Source organism: Leptidea sinapis, chromosome 26 (genome assembly GCF_905404315.1).
Source record: "Leptidea sinapis chromosome 26, ilLepSina1.1, whole genome shotgun sequence".
NCBI classification, from domain to species: Eukaryota; Metazoa; Arthropoda; class Insecta; order Lepidoptera; family Pieridae; genus Leptidea; species Leptidea sinapis.
The window spans coordinates 2,558,047-2,573,912 of NC_066290.1; the positions used below are offsets into that span (position 1 = coordinate 2,558,047).

General features: G+C 33.6%; 1 protein-coding gene across 1 annotated transcript in view; it reads right to left on the reverse strand.

Moving 5' to 3' along the window:
• LOC126972390 (Y+L amino acid transporter 2) overlaps positions 1–4,143 on the reverse strand; it is a 62,670-nt gene extending 58,527 nt beyond the window's left edge. Inside the window, exon 1 of the mRNA XM_050819102.1 lies at positions 4,049–4,143. Coding sequence (XP_050675059.1) covers positions 4,049–4,050 — 2 coding nt within the window. The 5' untranslated portion in view covers positions 4,051–4,143. The remainder of the gene's footprint in view (positions 1–4,048) is intronic.
• Between the last annotated feature and the right edge of the window lie 11,723 nt (positions 4,144–15,866).

The window sequence follows — 15,866 nt, forward strand, 5'->3', positions numbered from 1 at the left end:
GAAGTAACACATTTGCAAGCAAATTTATTTTATCATTACATTATTAATATTTATATTATAGCTATATATCTTATATATAAAATTCTCGAGTGACAATGTTAGTTACCTTACTCCTCCGAAACGGCTTAACTGATTTTTACCAAATTGTATATACATACTAGTTGACCCAGCAAACGTTGTATTGCCGATATTAAAATCGCGATACAAAAGTCACTGTTGATCGTAGATGGGTGCAAAATTTGAAGTTGTATGTATTTTTTAATGCTGACTAATCAAACAAATTTTAAAAAAAATGTCAAAAAAATTAAAAAAAAAAATTGGCGTGGACCACCCTTAACATTTAGGGGGATGAAAAATAGATGTTGTCCGATTCTCAGACCTACCCATTATGCACTCAAAATTTCATGAGAATCAGTCAAGCCGTGTCGAAGGAGTTTAATTACAAACACCGCGACATGAGAATTTTATATATTAGATATATATATATAAAATTCTCGTGTCACAATGTTAGTTACCTTACTCCTCCGAAACGGCTTTACTGGTTTTACCAAATTTTATATGTATATTCAGTAGGTCTGAGAATCGGCTACTATGTATTTTTCATACCCCTTAGTGAAAAGGGTTGATCACCCTTAACATTTTTTTTTTAATATTTGGCCAAATTTTTTTGTGTTCATTTTATTATGATTCAGAATTTAAAAATACATACAACTTCAAATTTTCGCCCTTCTACGATCGATAAATCGAATCGAAAATAGTTCTACTATTATTGTATCGCCTTTTTTTACATAATTCTGTTCCATTCACAAAACCGCTATAGGATTGCAAGGTAGCAATCGAATACAATAATTGTAGTACGATATATATTTGGTACGTCTGAGAATCGGTTGCATCTATTTGTTATACCTCAAAAATTTTTGTTATTCATTTTTTTTATTACTTTATATGGCAATACAACGTTTGCTGGGTCAGCTAGTATTTTTCTACAATACTTCAAATCAGAAAGAAGGTAAGAATATCTTTATAAGTTTATAACCTCAAAATAAAGAGCACGTGTGTAGGAAGTGTATCGATTGTCCTCCATTTTGACCTCTGCCTCTCTCCCTCCCCTCCCGCTGACCTCAAACCTCTAATGTCTTTTACCTTTGACCTCTGTGTTTAGTTTTATGATAGATAAATATATCTGCGAATATGTCTTAATGTTAAGATGTTCGAACAAAGTAAAATTTTTAATGAACACTTATTTTCAGGTGTACTTAAATAGTTCGTTCATATAATAGCACATTCTCACTGATTTTATGTCTCTCGAAAAATATTGACAAAAAATAAAGCTGCTTTTTTGATGGTACCAATGTCATCTATATTAATAGATAGTACACTTATAGTACTGTAGGTATATTATATGATAAATAGTCATACAAGTCAAGGAAAGTCCAATAAAATATTTAAAAAAAAAGAATAGTTAAAAGAGATAGAAAAGTCGTACGATGAACTGGAAAAAATGGTAATAAATATAATAAATACATGCATAAAAATTTCATGCGATATTTACAACATAGAAGCTGTTAGAAGGTTGGAGAAAAAGGGTGAAAAAGTTCGACCGATAGTAAAAAAAAAAAAAAAAAAAACACAACCTTCAAAATACTTCCTATTATTATTACCGAAAAGAAGACTACCCAATCGAAGTCTTAATTAAGCGTAAAGAGCTACAACAAGTCCAACTACAGAATGAAGAAGATGCAGGAAACACCACTTTTATAAAATACGCCAAAAATTTTCATACTGAGCAACATTAAACCACAGAACAGCAGAACAGAAAAGCTCCACCCTGACAACCAAAATGTTCATCATACTAGTAAACAACCACCTAAGAAAAATAAAGGGGACATAATGAACTATATAATACAAAAGCCCAAACTAATTCTCAGACAGAATCTACTCAACGCCAATCGAAGACTTCAGACCACGACACAGCAATCAAAATCACCCTCTTCTAACCCCTAATCTCCCAGTCGCGGTCACCGCGGGAGAGTTCGAGCAAAACCCCCCAAGAAGAATAATTATCAAAACGAAAAATACCGTCTACATTTGCAGCCTCAATGGCATTCCTTGGGGGAGGCTTTTACCCGAACGAGGTCCATGCATTAAATAATTAAGTTGTTGATAATTAAAGCTAATAATAATTAAACTAATTACGAAATAGAATCTATAACTAGAAACCAAATTCATCTAACTCTAATAAATGTAATTCAATATTATAGGTTAACAAGTTACCAATTGTTATCTTTTAACGATAACAACCCATATGTACTATGCATGGAATTAAGTAAAGCTTTATTATTTTTATTATTAATAATAATTAATAAATGATTAATAAATCAACGCACATATTAATGCAAAAATATAACCGAAAGCGCGATTATTATCATCACGCCTGTATATTATCATGTACCAATATTTTTAGTAGATTTATTCTCATTTGGACATAATTCTCTTAATTAGTTTGACATAATCGCTTTCCGTAGTAACTAATATCAATTGTATAAATTATGTTTAATCAAATCTACACAAATAAATGGAAAGCCGGTTTTTCCTTCGGTTATACTGCAAAAACTACTGAACCGATCGGAATAATAGTTATACCATAAGATGCATGCATATTTCGGAGTAGATCTTAGTATCTGATAGTTGATGATTACTTAACCGCAACCTATATTTTTTGATTTAGAAATACCTATATATCGCAATACAATAGTAAATCAGTCAATGACATTTCATTACTTATTATGACAATTCATATTTCATACAGTGAAAAGGCGCGGGGTACCGGGTAAAATAATGTTTGCCGGGTCAGTGTTAGTTATGTACTCGTAGGTATAAGAATTCTATTAGGTACTTACTGTCGTGTTTTTAATATTTATTTCGTCTGTAACAATTCTACTACTTAGTAAATTATTATCAGCACAACCCTTGTGCACTATGTATGTATGCATATTTAACAATAATTAGTGGTATTTAACAATTTATAAATAAAGTACGGAAATTTTAATGTGTATGTTTACAAAGTCAATAAATTAATTGACCTTATAGGTCGGGTAGTATCTTTAAATATTATTATTAAGTTATCTTAAGCGATGTCATTGTCGACACGAAATTGATAATATTGGTTGTACGAGTAAGTAACGAAGTTATATTTTGATAAGTGCCTTTTTAATCAATTCGGACACAACGATTTATTTCTTAGCACACAGTTAAACAATAAATATTCTATATTTTACAAAGGAAATAATTTAGGTTTTAAAAGCATCTCAAATTCAGTATAATTGTTTCCTGAAAATTGTCTGACAATTCTACTTACATGGTTATCTACCGTTATAATAATAATAATATATAGATATTAGGTTTGCCAATCGTACACTAAATGGAGTATTGTAATCTTTTTCATGTGAGCACTCATTTTACATAAACATGTACTGGTTGGTATCTACTCAAAAATCCTTGTATTAAGTATTTCTGAACGCAGATATCATCTTAATATAATGTCAATGTAACAAGTTATTGTTGAAAAATGTTTGAAAAATTTAGATAAAACAATTAATATCTATTCTGTTTTTCCCCTTTTTGTAATGAGACATATGTATTTCCAAAAAGTTGACAACCATGGGTTATTATTTAAACTCGTCAAAATTAAGTTTTTTTTTTACAATAAATACTTATTAGGTTTTGTATTAAATCAGATACTCTATGTCAGAAGTTTGATTTGAAAAGTTAGTAGGTATAATAAAATGTAACTATAGTAATCTAAAAAAATTATGAGTATAATTAATACACTTATGAAGAATATTTATTTAATTTATTATTAAGATAACAATTTTAATTATAGATTTTTGTTATATTAATAAAATATAATATTTCATTTACCACAGTGTAGATATGAATTTAATGCACTGTAACTTCATCGCTAAATTGCATAATAATTAAGAAAAATATGAACAATATAGATAAGTCTCTAATCTCTGTAGTAAAACATTTTCATTGAGTAACTTACATTTTTTATCTGTGAAATCCTTTTTTGCACTACACTTACTTTCCCGCCTTTTTTGTAGAGCGACTAGGCCCGCTAAGATGAAACGCGAGACTGCCGTGCGCCGAAATAAAGCGAGATGGAAGATCGGTTCTGTTCGAGAGCAATAAAGATATCTATATGTATTGAACCAGATTCGAGGACGGATCGTGGGCTGAAAGGGGTGGCAAAAATGGGGTTGCTTCGGAGTGTGGATGACGTAAATTCAAAGTAAAATAAGCAATGTTCTTTGTAACACGCGAATTGAAATGCTTAATCCAAAGATTGCTATTAGAGCTAAAGCCTAAAACCCTTTGCACATTATAGGACAAAAAACTAAAATGATAAGTTTAATTTTTTATTACAGCCATCAACGTGTGATTGATCACCCCAACCTATTACGGATAACTGTTTTGCGTCGCGCCATAAAAATATATTACTGAAACATAACAGCGGGAATCGAACCCCCAATCACTTTCTTGGCCAGTCGTTACACATGGGAACATCGAATATTGAGGGCAGAAAAAGTCAAATAAACTGTATTCAAACTAAGCGCTTTTAATCGTCATTATAAATATTTACTTTAAAATACTGAATCTATCTTGAGTTCGGAAAAAGTAGAGCTCGTGAGAAGAACGTACAAGAAACTCAACAACTCTCTTGAATAAATGAGTATATTAAGTTGCTGTAATACACCTAGGTATAAATTACATATTAAATTAAATATAAATTTTGGTTTGTAAGATGCTGCATCCAATAGATATTAATCGGGTTCAACGATAAAAAGCGTTTTAAATACCAAATATTTTATAAAAAGGATGCTAGAATTAGTTTGAGACGATAAATATAAGTTTTGAACAGGTATGTGCTGAATGAAAATTTATTTATCTATTTAAAAGATAACACAAACAGAAATTCAAATAAGTTAATGGGTAAAAAGTGTGTTCTTATAATTATAATACACTCGCGGACCCGACTGACGTCTTAAATTTTTTCTTTTTACTTTTTTAATAAGCTGTAGTAGTACCGTTTTGATGAAAATTTTTATTAAAACTTAATTACAATATCAATTGTCATTACATACCTATACAGTTACTAAATTTGTGTGAAATTATGTGTAATACTATGAGATACGTTGAATGTAGAATGAATAAATATTTAAAATATAAACAATTGAAAAAAATGTGTTATGAACTCATTGAACAATACAAGTAAATTTGTAGATTTGAATGTTTGTTAATCACCGCGCGAGAAAATTTGATAGAAATTCATGTAAAGTACTTCAATACCGCACTATATTTGAAATATGTATAGCTTTTAGGTATACCTGAAAACTTTTAACACAATAAGTAAATCTTAAGGCGCTATAGTACGAAAATGTAACTTTTTTGAAAATCTACTTAAAATATTTCTACAAATACTACGGTTCCAATTTTTTGACATGTTTATCTTCATTTCTTTATCTAAATTATCTCAGTTTCGAAAACACGATTACGAAAAAAAATCTCGATAGATTTATTTTTTGAAAAATAGTCTTTTTTATTTGAATTGTTTATATTATGATAAAACTATGATAGCTATAAACACAAAACTTATTTTATTCGATAGTTTATTAGTATTTATAAATTTTCCTTGTGGGTTTTATCAATACGCTTTGTGAATTATTTTATATTAATTTTTTTCGTTATAAACCAAACGCGATGCCTTGGTTGCATGCACGCTCATACAAGCAGTACGCCCGTGACCACTGTCAAGGAAGGTATTGTGTTCGTGTCTCTCGGGCTCACATTACGTAAGATTTTAGCAAACAAGTACAAAGCGGGAATCATAGTAAAAAAATAATGATCATGCGACAGCGTATTTGTTGAAATATATAGGTAAATGGAAGTCGGAAAGCCCTAAAATAAAATTTACAGAATATTATGCCACGCGGGATATTTGTATGTATGTACTTTAGGGCAATCTTTTGAAATCCATGTTGGTCGCCGCTCATAATTATGATTTCAGCAATATAGATATCGTGTCCGAGGTCCTCGAGGATGCAGAAAACGATTTTGGGATCATTGTTTAAATCCAAGATGACCGCCGCGCAAAAGTATGATTTCAGCAATATGGATATTGTGTCCGAGGTACTCGAGGGTGCAGAGAATGATTTTGTGATCAGTTTTGAAATCCAAGATGGTCGCCGCTCATAATTATGATTTCAGCAATATGGATATCGTGTCCGAGGTTCTCGAGGGTGCAGAGAACGATTCTGGGATCATTTTTGAAATCCAAGTTGGCCGCCGCTCATAATTATGATTTCAGCAATATGGATATCGTGTCCGAGGTCCTCGAGGATGTAGAAAACGATTTTGGGATCATTGTTTAAATCCAAGATTGCTGCCGCGCAATATTATGATTTCAGCAATATGGATATCGTGTCCGAGGTACTCGAGGGTGCAGAGAACGATTTTTTGATCAGTTTTGAAATCCAAGATGGCCGCCGCTCATAATTATGATTTCAGCAATATCGATATCGTGTCACAGGTTCTCGAGGGTGCAGAGAACGAATTGGGATCATTTTTGGAATCGAAGATGGCCGCCGCGCAAAATTATGATTACAATATTATGGGTATCGTATCCGAGGTTCTCGAAGATGCAGTGAACGATTCTGTGATTATTTTTGAAATCCAAGATGGCCGCCGCTCATAATTATGATTTCAGCAATATGGAAATCGTGTCCGAGGTTCTCGAGGGTGCAGAGAACCATTCTGGGATCATTTTTGAAATCCAAATTGGCCGCCGCTCATAATATATCATATCTTTACTAATAGCGAAGTCGGGGAAACCCCACACAATTAGAGAGCAGCTTATCTTACCCACCATTGCGGAGTTCCTTAACAATGTATTGCACAAACCCGCACATGATATTTTAAAGAGAATACCTTTGAGCAATAACACCGTTCAGAGACGCATAGACGAGATGGTACGCGATATGAAAAACATTTTATGCAAGTTCTTACAGACCAACAGATTCTCTCTCCAGTTGGACAAGTCTACATTACCCGGCAATGAATCTCTGTTGTTAGGATATGTTTGATATATCAATGATGAAAATATGTGCCAAGAACTGCTTTTTGCTACATATTTAGAGACTGATACCAGAGGAGAATCGATTTTTCAGGCCGTGGAATATTTATTTACTGACAAAGCTATTCCATGGAAGAACATTGTTTCTGTTGCGGCTGATGGTCGACCATCTAGGTTGGTCGTCATCGTGGTTTTATAGCTCACTTAAAGCGACAGCTGCTTGATGTACTGTTCATTCACTGCGTGATTCATAGGCAGCATTTAGTAGCAAAAAAGCTGAGTCCTAGATTGCATAAGTCTTTACAATATGTAATAAATGCTATCAACAAGATTCGAAGCAATTCTTTGAACTCGCGGTTATTTGCTCAGCTATGTGAGGAAAACGACGAAGTCTTTACTCGATTACTTCTGCACACTGAAGTTCGCTGGCTATTAAGAGGCTCTCGCTCAAAAAGATTTTCGGCCATTTTTGAATCTCTGTTGGAGATTTTACAAGAAAGAGATCCGAATTTGAAAGAAAATCTGAACAATTGTAAAACAAATATTGACTGATATCTTTGGATTGTTCAACAAAGTTAATTTGCAGGTGACGGTCTTAACTTGATTAAAACAAAATCAATAATATCGGCCTTCGTGGGTAAACTAATCCTTTATAAACAAAATTTAGTCAGAAAAGAATATTCGTAGTTTTCGTATTTGTCAAAATTACCAAAAATGCTTTAAGATGATGACATTTCATTATAAGTCACTCACTTGGACGCATTACACAAGGATTTTACGGAGAGGTTTGAGGATCTTTTAAATTTACAAATTCCTCAATGGATAATAAATCCGTACAATACCACAGCCATAGAAGAAGCCAATTTGATAATGCAAGAAGAGTTGAGTACCATCAGCACAGACGATGAGCTTAAGCAGAAGTTTAACCAAGGCTATCAGAATTTCTGGTGGCAATGCAACATTGAAATACAGTATCCTACATTGTGGAACTTTTCCATCATCATACCTAGTTGAAAAAAGAAACCGTTTGAAAATCAACGAACGTGGAGATTTAAGGTTATATACATATATTTACTCACCAATATTGAACCGGATGTAGCTAGATTGGTAGATAGTCACCAGGTTCATCCATCACATTGAATGTTTTATTTTCTCTTTGCGAATTAATACTTTTTCAAATATAATTTCCTACCTACTTAAGATTCTTTAAGTAGTTACTTAATATGTAATAATCATTATAAATTAAACTTGGTACTTACTGAATTTGTGTGTCTTTTCATTTTGTTAAATTTTGATGAGAAAATGAAGTCAACTTTACTCACTTAACAAAGTGCAAAGTTTTCGAATTGGTACCTTAGTACCTAGGTATTTTTTATCAATAGGAAAAAACTAAAGATAGACCTTATTCATAATAAGTCTGCTAACTTAAAGCATTGCTATTTCTCACTCTGTCTTCTTCTATTGACTGTCGTCTTCTATGTAGTTCAGATCCTGTGTGAAAGCGTCAAGATCTATGTTGTATAACGATATTGTTATTCGAACGTGTTTCTTTACTTTAGGTTTTCTTATCAAAGTCAACTAGTGGTTTTGTATCACCTTAACATTATTGCATTCTTGTTGGCTCAGTACGTAGTATTAATATTAAAGCAATACTGTGGTTACAATAGAAGTTTTAAAGTTATTCTACTTTTAGGGAGTCTTCATTGGTGACGTCAATATTTAGATCACCAAGAACACAAGAGAAATCACAACGTAACATGGAGCTTAATGACTCGCCAAGGGCTTCGAGCGCCTTCTGTAATGAGTTAAGTACTTAAGTACTGAAATGTTTTCAGGTCTGTAGGCTGAGCCCAGGGCTATAGGTGTTTGTAACGAAGATGGTGGGTGTTAATTAATATTGATTGTTTATAACGCAAACAATCGTTGTTATTTAAATCGTTATCTGGTCTCAGTGAGTCAAATATCTTTGTGACGTTTGATGTCGAGACACTTGGCCCGTGGGGCCCAGAGGGGCGGAGAATGTACAAAGTACTATCGTCGCGCCTCAATAAGGCTACTGGAAACCCAAGCGCTGGTGCTTATTTTGTAACGGCTTGGTACTCCAATTTTGTTCTATGTGTGGATCTCAGATATTGTGACGGTTACGGGCCAATAACTAATAATGCAATGCAATGATAGGAAATTTATCAGTTGCCCCTCGAATGTAATGTAGATATGTAAGAGGTACTTCGTGTGTATTTGATACAGAGGTATAGCGTGCTTACACATATTTTAATGTCATCGCTGACATCGCTTTTATGAGTAAGTAAATTTTCTTAATTTAATTTTTTCACATAGTAGTATTATCTTAATTTATTTGCAGGTTGTACTTTGCAGATGTACCTGGGTAGGTACGACTTGCAAGTGTATAAGTTGGAATTTTCGAATGTTTCTGAAATCTCATTGAGCTAAAATATTGTACACCTGCATAACTTCGGTGGCAATGCAGTAATATGATATTATACATAATCTGACGCAGCCAGGATTATCTCTTCATCAGTTAGTACTTACTGGCACGGTCACGAAATTGTATGTAAGTTTAATTTTGATATCACGTTTTTACTATGATCTGTCGCTGTAGTGATGATTGTCACCTTACGAGAGAATTCCCTATCAGTTCGTAGGAAGGACGCGAAACATTGTATGTAAATTTAATTTCGTTTTAAAATTGATATTTAGTGTTAATTCCGCCGATCTTCACAAAATATCACTACGACACGAGTTTCGCCTCTACACGAGGCATCTTCAGGAGCTGTTGACTTATTTGTCGCCAAAAGCTGGAACGAAACTTCTGTTAATTTTTTTAATTTTGTTTGTCAAACGTGAACTTCACCATGAACTGCAACAGCAGATAGGACTGTCTCCTCATGTGGGAACTCCTCATCGGCTCGTAATATGAACATGAAACTTTTAATATTTGTTTAAGCTTAAGTTAAAAAAGCATTTTTAATGAAAGGTTATTATCCGTACATGGTTCTTTTTTCTTCCTTTTAGTCGGGTCTGTCTTTAAATTAAATAAATATAAAAAAAATATATTTTTCAAATAGGTACCTAAACTAGTCCGTAAGCTTTAATTTTTATAGAAGTATATAATGTTGAAGTTAATGTTTGAACCTTTAACTGTAACTTTTGTATGAAAACCTGTATCATTAATATCGATGATCAAACCAATTAAATAGCTAAAACAATGTTTTGTTTGATTTCTCTTAACTTTTTGTGACATACTACCAAAATAGGTAACAATTAAGACCGCTCTTATAATGCTTTGTCTCTGTACCGTTTAGTTACTCATGTGGTTTGGCCAAATAATATATATAGTCGTTTAATGAATGCCCAATAAACACAACAGCCATCTTTAATTTTTATATTTCCAGTTTCTACTAAACAAAGAATATATTTACTCGATTATGTATGACGATGGAATATCACATAATACATGCACAAAAGAAAAAAAGCCGCATGAACTCAATCACAAATTACTATTCACAAATTTACAAAATTACAAATACGTTAGCCATCTTTAATTTTCCATAAGCCTTAGTTAGACCGTAGTTGGGTGTAGTTGGTAATGATATCCCCTTTTTTAAAGCTTTGCCTTCTTTCTGTGATCGGTGCCGAGGTGTATGCTTTGGCTGCTTAAAACTTCTTTAGCATCGTTGTGATTTGAAAGTTGATGAAACGAAAAAGCAACAGTAAAAACAGACAGATAAATAAATTCATAAGATTTAAAAGTGGAAGAAAATGATACAGGAAGCATTATACATTATGTTTTGGTACCAGGCGATCATAGTTGAAGAAGAGATTGTCTTATATATGACGCAAATATACCTTAATATATTCTGACATCATGCGCACGACCTTTTACTTCATAGACACCAGGAGAACATAAATGCGGTTGCGGTAATAGTAATGTCTTTTATAGCGGTTGAAATCATGTGTCATCCTAGCAACATGTACCAGGACTTCATATCGTCACTGGAGAGGCAAAATTACTAAAGCACGAAAAGTGCATTTTACAGGAGAGTGATTTCATCTTTTTTTTTGGTACAAACCGGCCTTTTTTTCTTATAGTCCAATTAAAATATTCTATAGGCGAAAAATCTTTATTAAATTAGTATCTATAGTTTTAAATAGGCATGTTGCCTATTTTTCCCTTGTACTTCCGAAGGTAGTGTCGCTTTAGCATAAATGCTCACTAACCTCTTCGTAAGTCAAAAACTCTTGTCTCCATAAACATATTCGTATACAGTAAAGCATAAATATAAATCATGCATAGCAGAATAGTACAGTTTTAGTTCCATGAAAACCATACTATGAAGGAACGCCACACATCCAGATGGTGGGGATGACATTTTAACAAACTCAAAGTGAACTAGCCGTTCGCAGAACACTGGATCCCTGACAGTTTCTTCCGGCACTGGCCGAAGATTTCCCAATGGAGAACTGCATGGCCCGAGTATATGGCATCACCAGTAATGTCGTCTACACAGCAGTGCATGTTGGAGGCGTCCAACATATCACTTATATGCAGAAAATCGGTGTAGGAAATAGCACACAGCCTTGGAGAACTCCAGCGTTCACGGGTCTCGGGTTCGAGCAATAACCGTCGACAACGACCTGTATGCTGCTCCCAGGTAGCTGTTGGTCCACTTACATAAACTTTTGGGAAGCCCAAATGATGAAAGTTTTGAGTGAAGCGCCTTGTGGCATACGCCAAAGGCCTTCGCTATATCCAGGCTAACTGCCAGGCCTTCTTCCTTACTTTCAATAGCCGCCGCCCAAATATCTTCTCTATTTCTTATTAGGAATCTTCTCTTTGACAATAATCCTTCTTCAATATTTTTTTCTACGGTTTCATCTAGAGGTTTATGATCTTAATAAATTACGTTGTATCCATAAGAACGTCATTAATCTTAATGTTTAGTTTTGAGTGATTGTCGAAAACTGTATATAGTTTAAATGTAAAATAAGTAATATGTATAGGGCTTTAATATACTAAATACTAAATAGCATGTGAAAATAAGTTCTTATAATTTACTTTACGTATTAAAAATTAAAATGTGTTTATTGCATTATTTCTAGTTACCCGAGCAAATAAAGACTTTACCTTAAAATTCATACATCCAATCTTAATATTACCTAGGTAACACTGAGAATGTTTAGAAAATAAAAAACGGCTAAATGTAAAAAGTTGCCAATACTTTTATTGTTTTTCGAAGTAATCTCCGTTCTTCTCTACACATCGTCGCATTCGATGGAACCACTGAGAAAAACAGTAGGCCCATTCTTTCTTAGGGGTCTTTTCTATGTCATTTTCGTACGCTTTCACCGCATCTTCAGGGCTCGAATTTTATCGTTAGTTCTTGGGAATAAACAGGACTGTATGTCGGATGACTCATTATCTCGACACCTGCTATAGTCAATTATTCAACAGTCCGTGTTGCGGAGTGCACTGAAGCATTGTCGTGGTGAAGTAGGATCCTGCTTCGATTGCGCTGCTGTTGAATTTTTTCCAAGACAACAGGCAAACAGCGATAGACATACCAGTCTGCAGCATCATGACGTACGGTATTTTACTATGGGGCCATGCTGCTGACATTGATATAGTGTTTGCTCTGCAAAAGAGAGCTGTTCGTGGTATATATCAGCTTGGCTATAGACAGTCTCTCAAAGAAAAATTTCAAGAAATAAATAATATGGCTGTTCATTGTCAGTACATTTATGATAATTTAATATAAGTTCAAAAAAATCGTCACGTTTTTACTCTTAATAGTGATTTTCATTATTATGACACTAGAAATAAGGGATTGCTTGTAACTAATTCTAGTAGGCTTCGATACATAATAGCTTTAAGGGTAAATGTATACACTTTTATAATAAAGTCCCAGCCACTGTTCAGGCAGTAGCTATAAATAAATTTAAATGTTTTATTAAAACATGGCTCTGTCGTAAATCCTATTACTCCACAGCTGAATATATAAATGATCGGACAGCCTGGGATTACATTGTGATTATTTTATATCGATAGAAATGTCTGTACAATAATGTATATTTTTATTGAAAAGAGCGCAAAAAAAGAATGCTGGGAGAGTTTCTTGCGCCGCTTCTTCTCTCTCAGAGCACCATTTGATTCCGAAGCGGTAGTAGTATCTAGTATATTAGAAATGACATCAGAATTCTAAAGGAGTCAATTTTGAGAAAATAAATGCCTTTTATGCCTTTTAACTGTCCTTCCATCTTCTAGCACAACTGTCGCGAAATGACCTTTCCGACCAAAGAATGAGGCAATCATCTTTGTTCCTTGACTTCTTCCTTTCTTTACCTTAGTTGGCCGATCCTCGAAAGGAAACACCCACTGAGCTGATTGTATTTTGGTTTCGGGTTCGTAGCATCATCCAGCTTCCATCACCTGTTACGATGTCAAATACAGCATTTGAGTCACCGCCGTTGAACTTATCTAACATTTGGCAACACCAGTCCATGCGAAGGTGTTTCTAGTCGTCGGTTAAAGTATGGGGAATCCATCTGGTACAAAGCTTTCTGACGCCTAAAAGTTCATGTAATATTTTTTTAACTTGATTCATACCAATGCCTAGGCTTGCCCGTATCTGCTGATAGGTCACTCTCTTATCTTCCTCTATCATGCGACGCATAGCACTGATGTTATCTTCAGTAGTCGCTGTTAAAAGACGTCTCTCACGCAGATCATCATTAGGATTGCTACATCCACGCTTAAACTTGTTAAACCAATTGTAAATAGTCGCAGGAGTTGGGGCTTCATTAAGAAATACTAATCGCAGCTTATCATAGCTTTGTTGTTGAGTAAGCCCAACGAAACGTCATAATAAATTATTGACCGAAAATTTTCTCGCGTTAGGTTCATTTTCACCTGCAACAAGAGTTTAAGATTTGCCACCAATTCACAAAAACAAATGACGAATGAATGCAATATACTACATTAGATTACCAAAGAGTTCTAAAATTGAAATTAAAAAAAAAAGTTTTCATTTGCAATGTTTCTAACTGGACAGTTACAAAATGTGATAGATGATAGTAAGCTTGTTAGTCTTTTCACGTCAAAATGTCAGGCAAAATTTATCAAAAAAATCGATAGGTTTAAATGTGAATTTTGTCTGAAGACAGTCAGAAAACTCCAGGATCAAGAGATAATTAAACTCAACAGCATGTTTTTTTATTGCTTACATTCACACTTTTATTTATCGATATTATAGTCGCTTACTGGAACAAAAAAAAATGGTGTCGTGGGACACCAGGTAGGAACGAAGTTCCTTCGGCTAATGTAGAATCGACACAATTTGTAAAAAAAAATAATGTTCAATTTTGTGTAGGTTTTCTTGATTTTTCTCTTAAATTTTGCAGGTTAGTTTTTATTTAACTACACGAAAGTATTTAGGAAATTCAGTATTTTAGGAAATAATAAATTACGTAAAATAAAAAAAAATCGTAATCCAAATTATCAATTAAAATAACAAAATATGTCTCTTTATTTTTGTTTGACAACATAAAATTACGTAGAAATAGAAACGACTGTCGCGCCTGCGCACGTCTCATTTAACGGTTTTATTCCACGGACTTTTTCTTACGGTTTAACTACCCCTTTTTTTTCAGTTTCAAAATCCCTATCTCCTCCAAGCCTGCCGTAAGGAACTTCGTTCCCAAAACGGCTACTTATGGATTTGGATTGAGGCCGATTGCCGCATGTCGTCTCTTTCTATCGCACTACTACTTGTATTGGATGAAAGAGTACCGCTATGCTACTTAAAAAATGCGTGTTCTCCAAGCTTTATATTATTGCTCCGCACCTGACCTAAATGTTGAAACCGGGATTTCAGGGATGAATACTTTTGTGTAGAATAACTCAATTTTTACTATTTTTTCACCTATTTTAATAAAGGATTTATGATTTGTTACACATGCTTCCTGGATAGAGAAAATACTACCTACTTAACTTATGTGAATAGTTTTATCTTATTACGGCAAATAATTTGGTATAGTTCATTATGAAAGATGATATCACATTAATGTCTTGGTAAGGATATAACATCATTAACCTTACCGATACATTATTTATATTAATTACATGATTATTACATTATAAGAGCAAATGTCTTCAGATCGGGTTCGTTTTGCTTAGGTCAGGTAGAAATCGCGCGTAATAAATTTAAACGTGTTGTGCCTGCCTAAACGGGTAAGTTCATACCAGTAGGAGGCTCCTTTACACAGGATGCTTATATTACTTTAATTACTTATAATGTATTGTCCAAGCCACCCAAGTTTAAAGATTTACTTGAAAAATTTAATTGTCAACGGTGTGACGGTGGGTAGGATTCGCACATATTGAAGGATTAAAAGAGGCGCTGTCTAGGGAACTCCAAGAAAACCTCGAAAGCTCGCTATACGATTTTGTTTTAGTTTGTGCTCCGACCATATACCATTGTTATGATCAAATCATAAATAAACTACAAGAGATACAATACTTACGCCACTTATTCCGAAAATTTAAGCTTTATTATAAGTATCTCCATAATGTCTGTTCGTTACAATAATAATTTATTGATATGTATATTTGGGTATGATAATGATGTACCTCTTAGTAGAAAGAGTTTCTTTCGAGTAATTATATTCTAACTCTTTGTTTCTTGTTGTCATTCTCAGCTGATATCCAGCATTT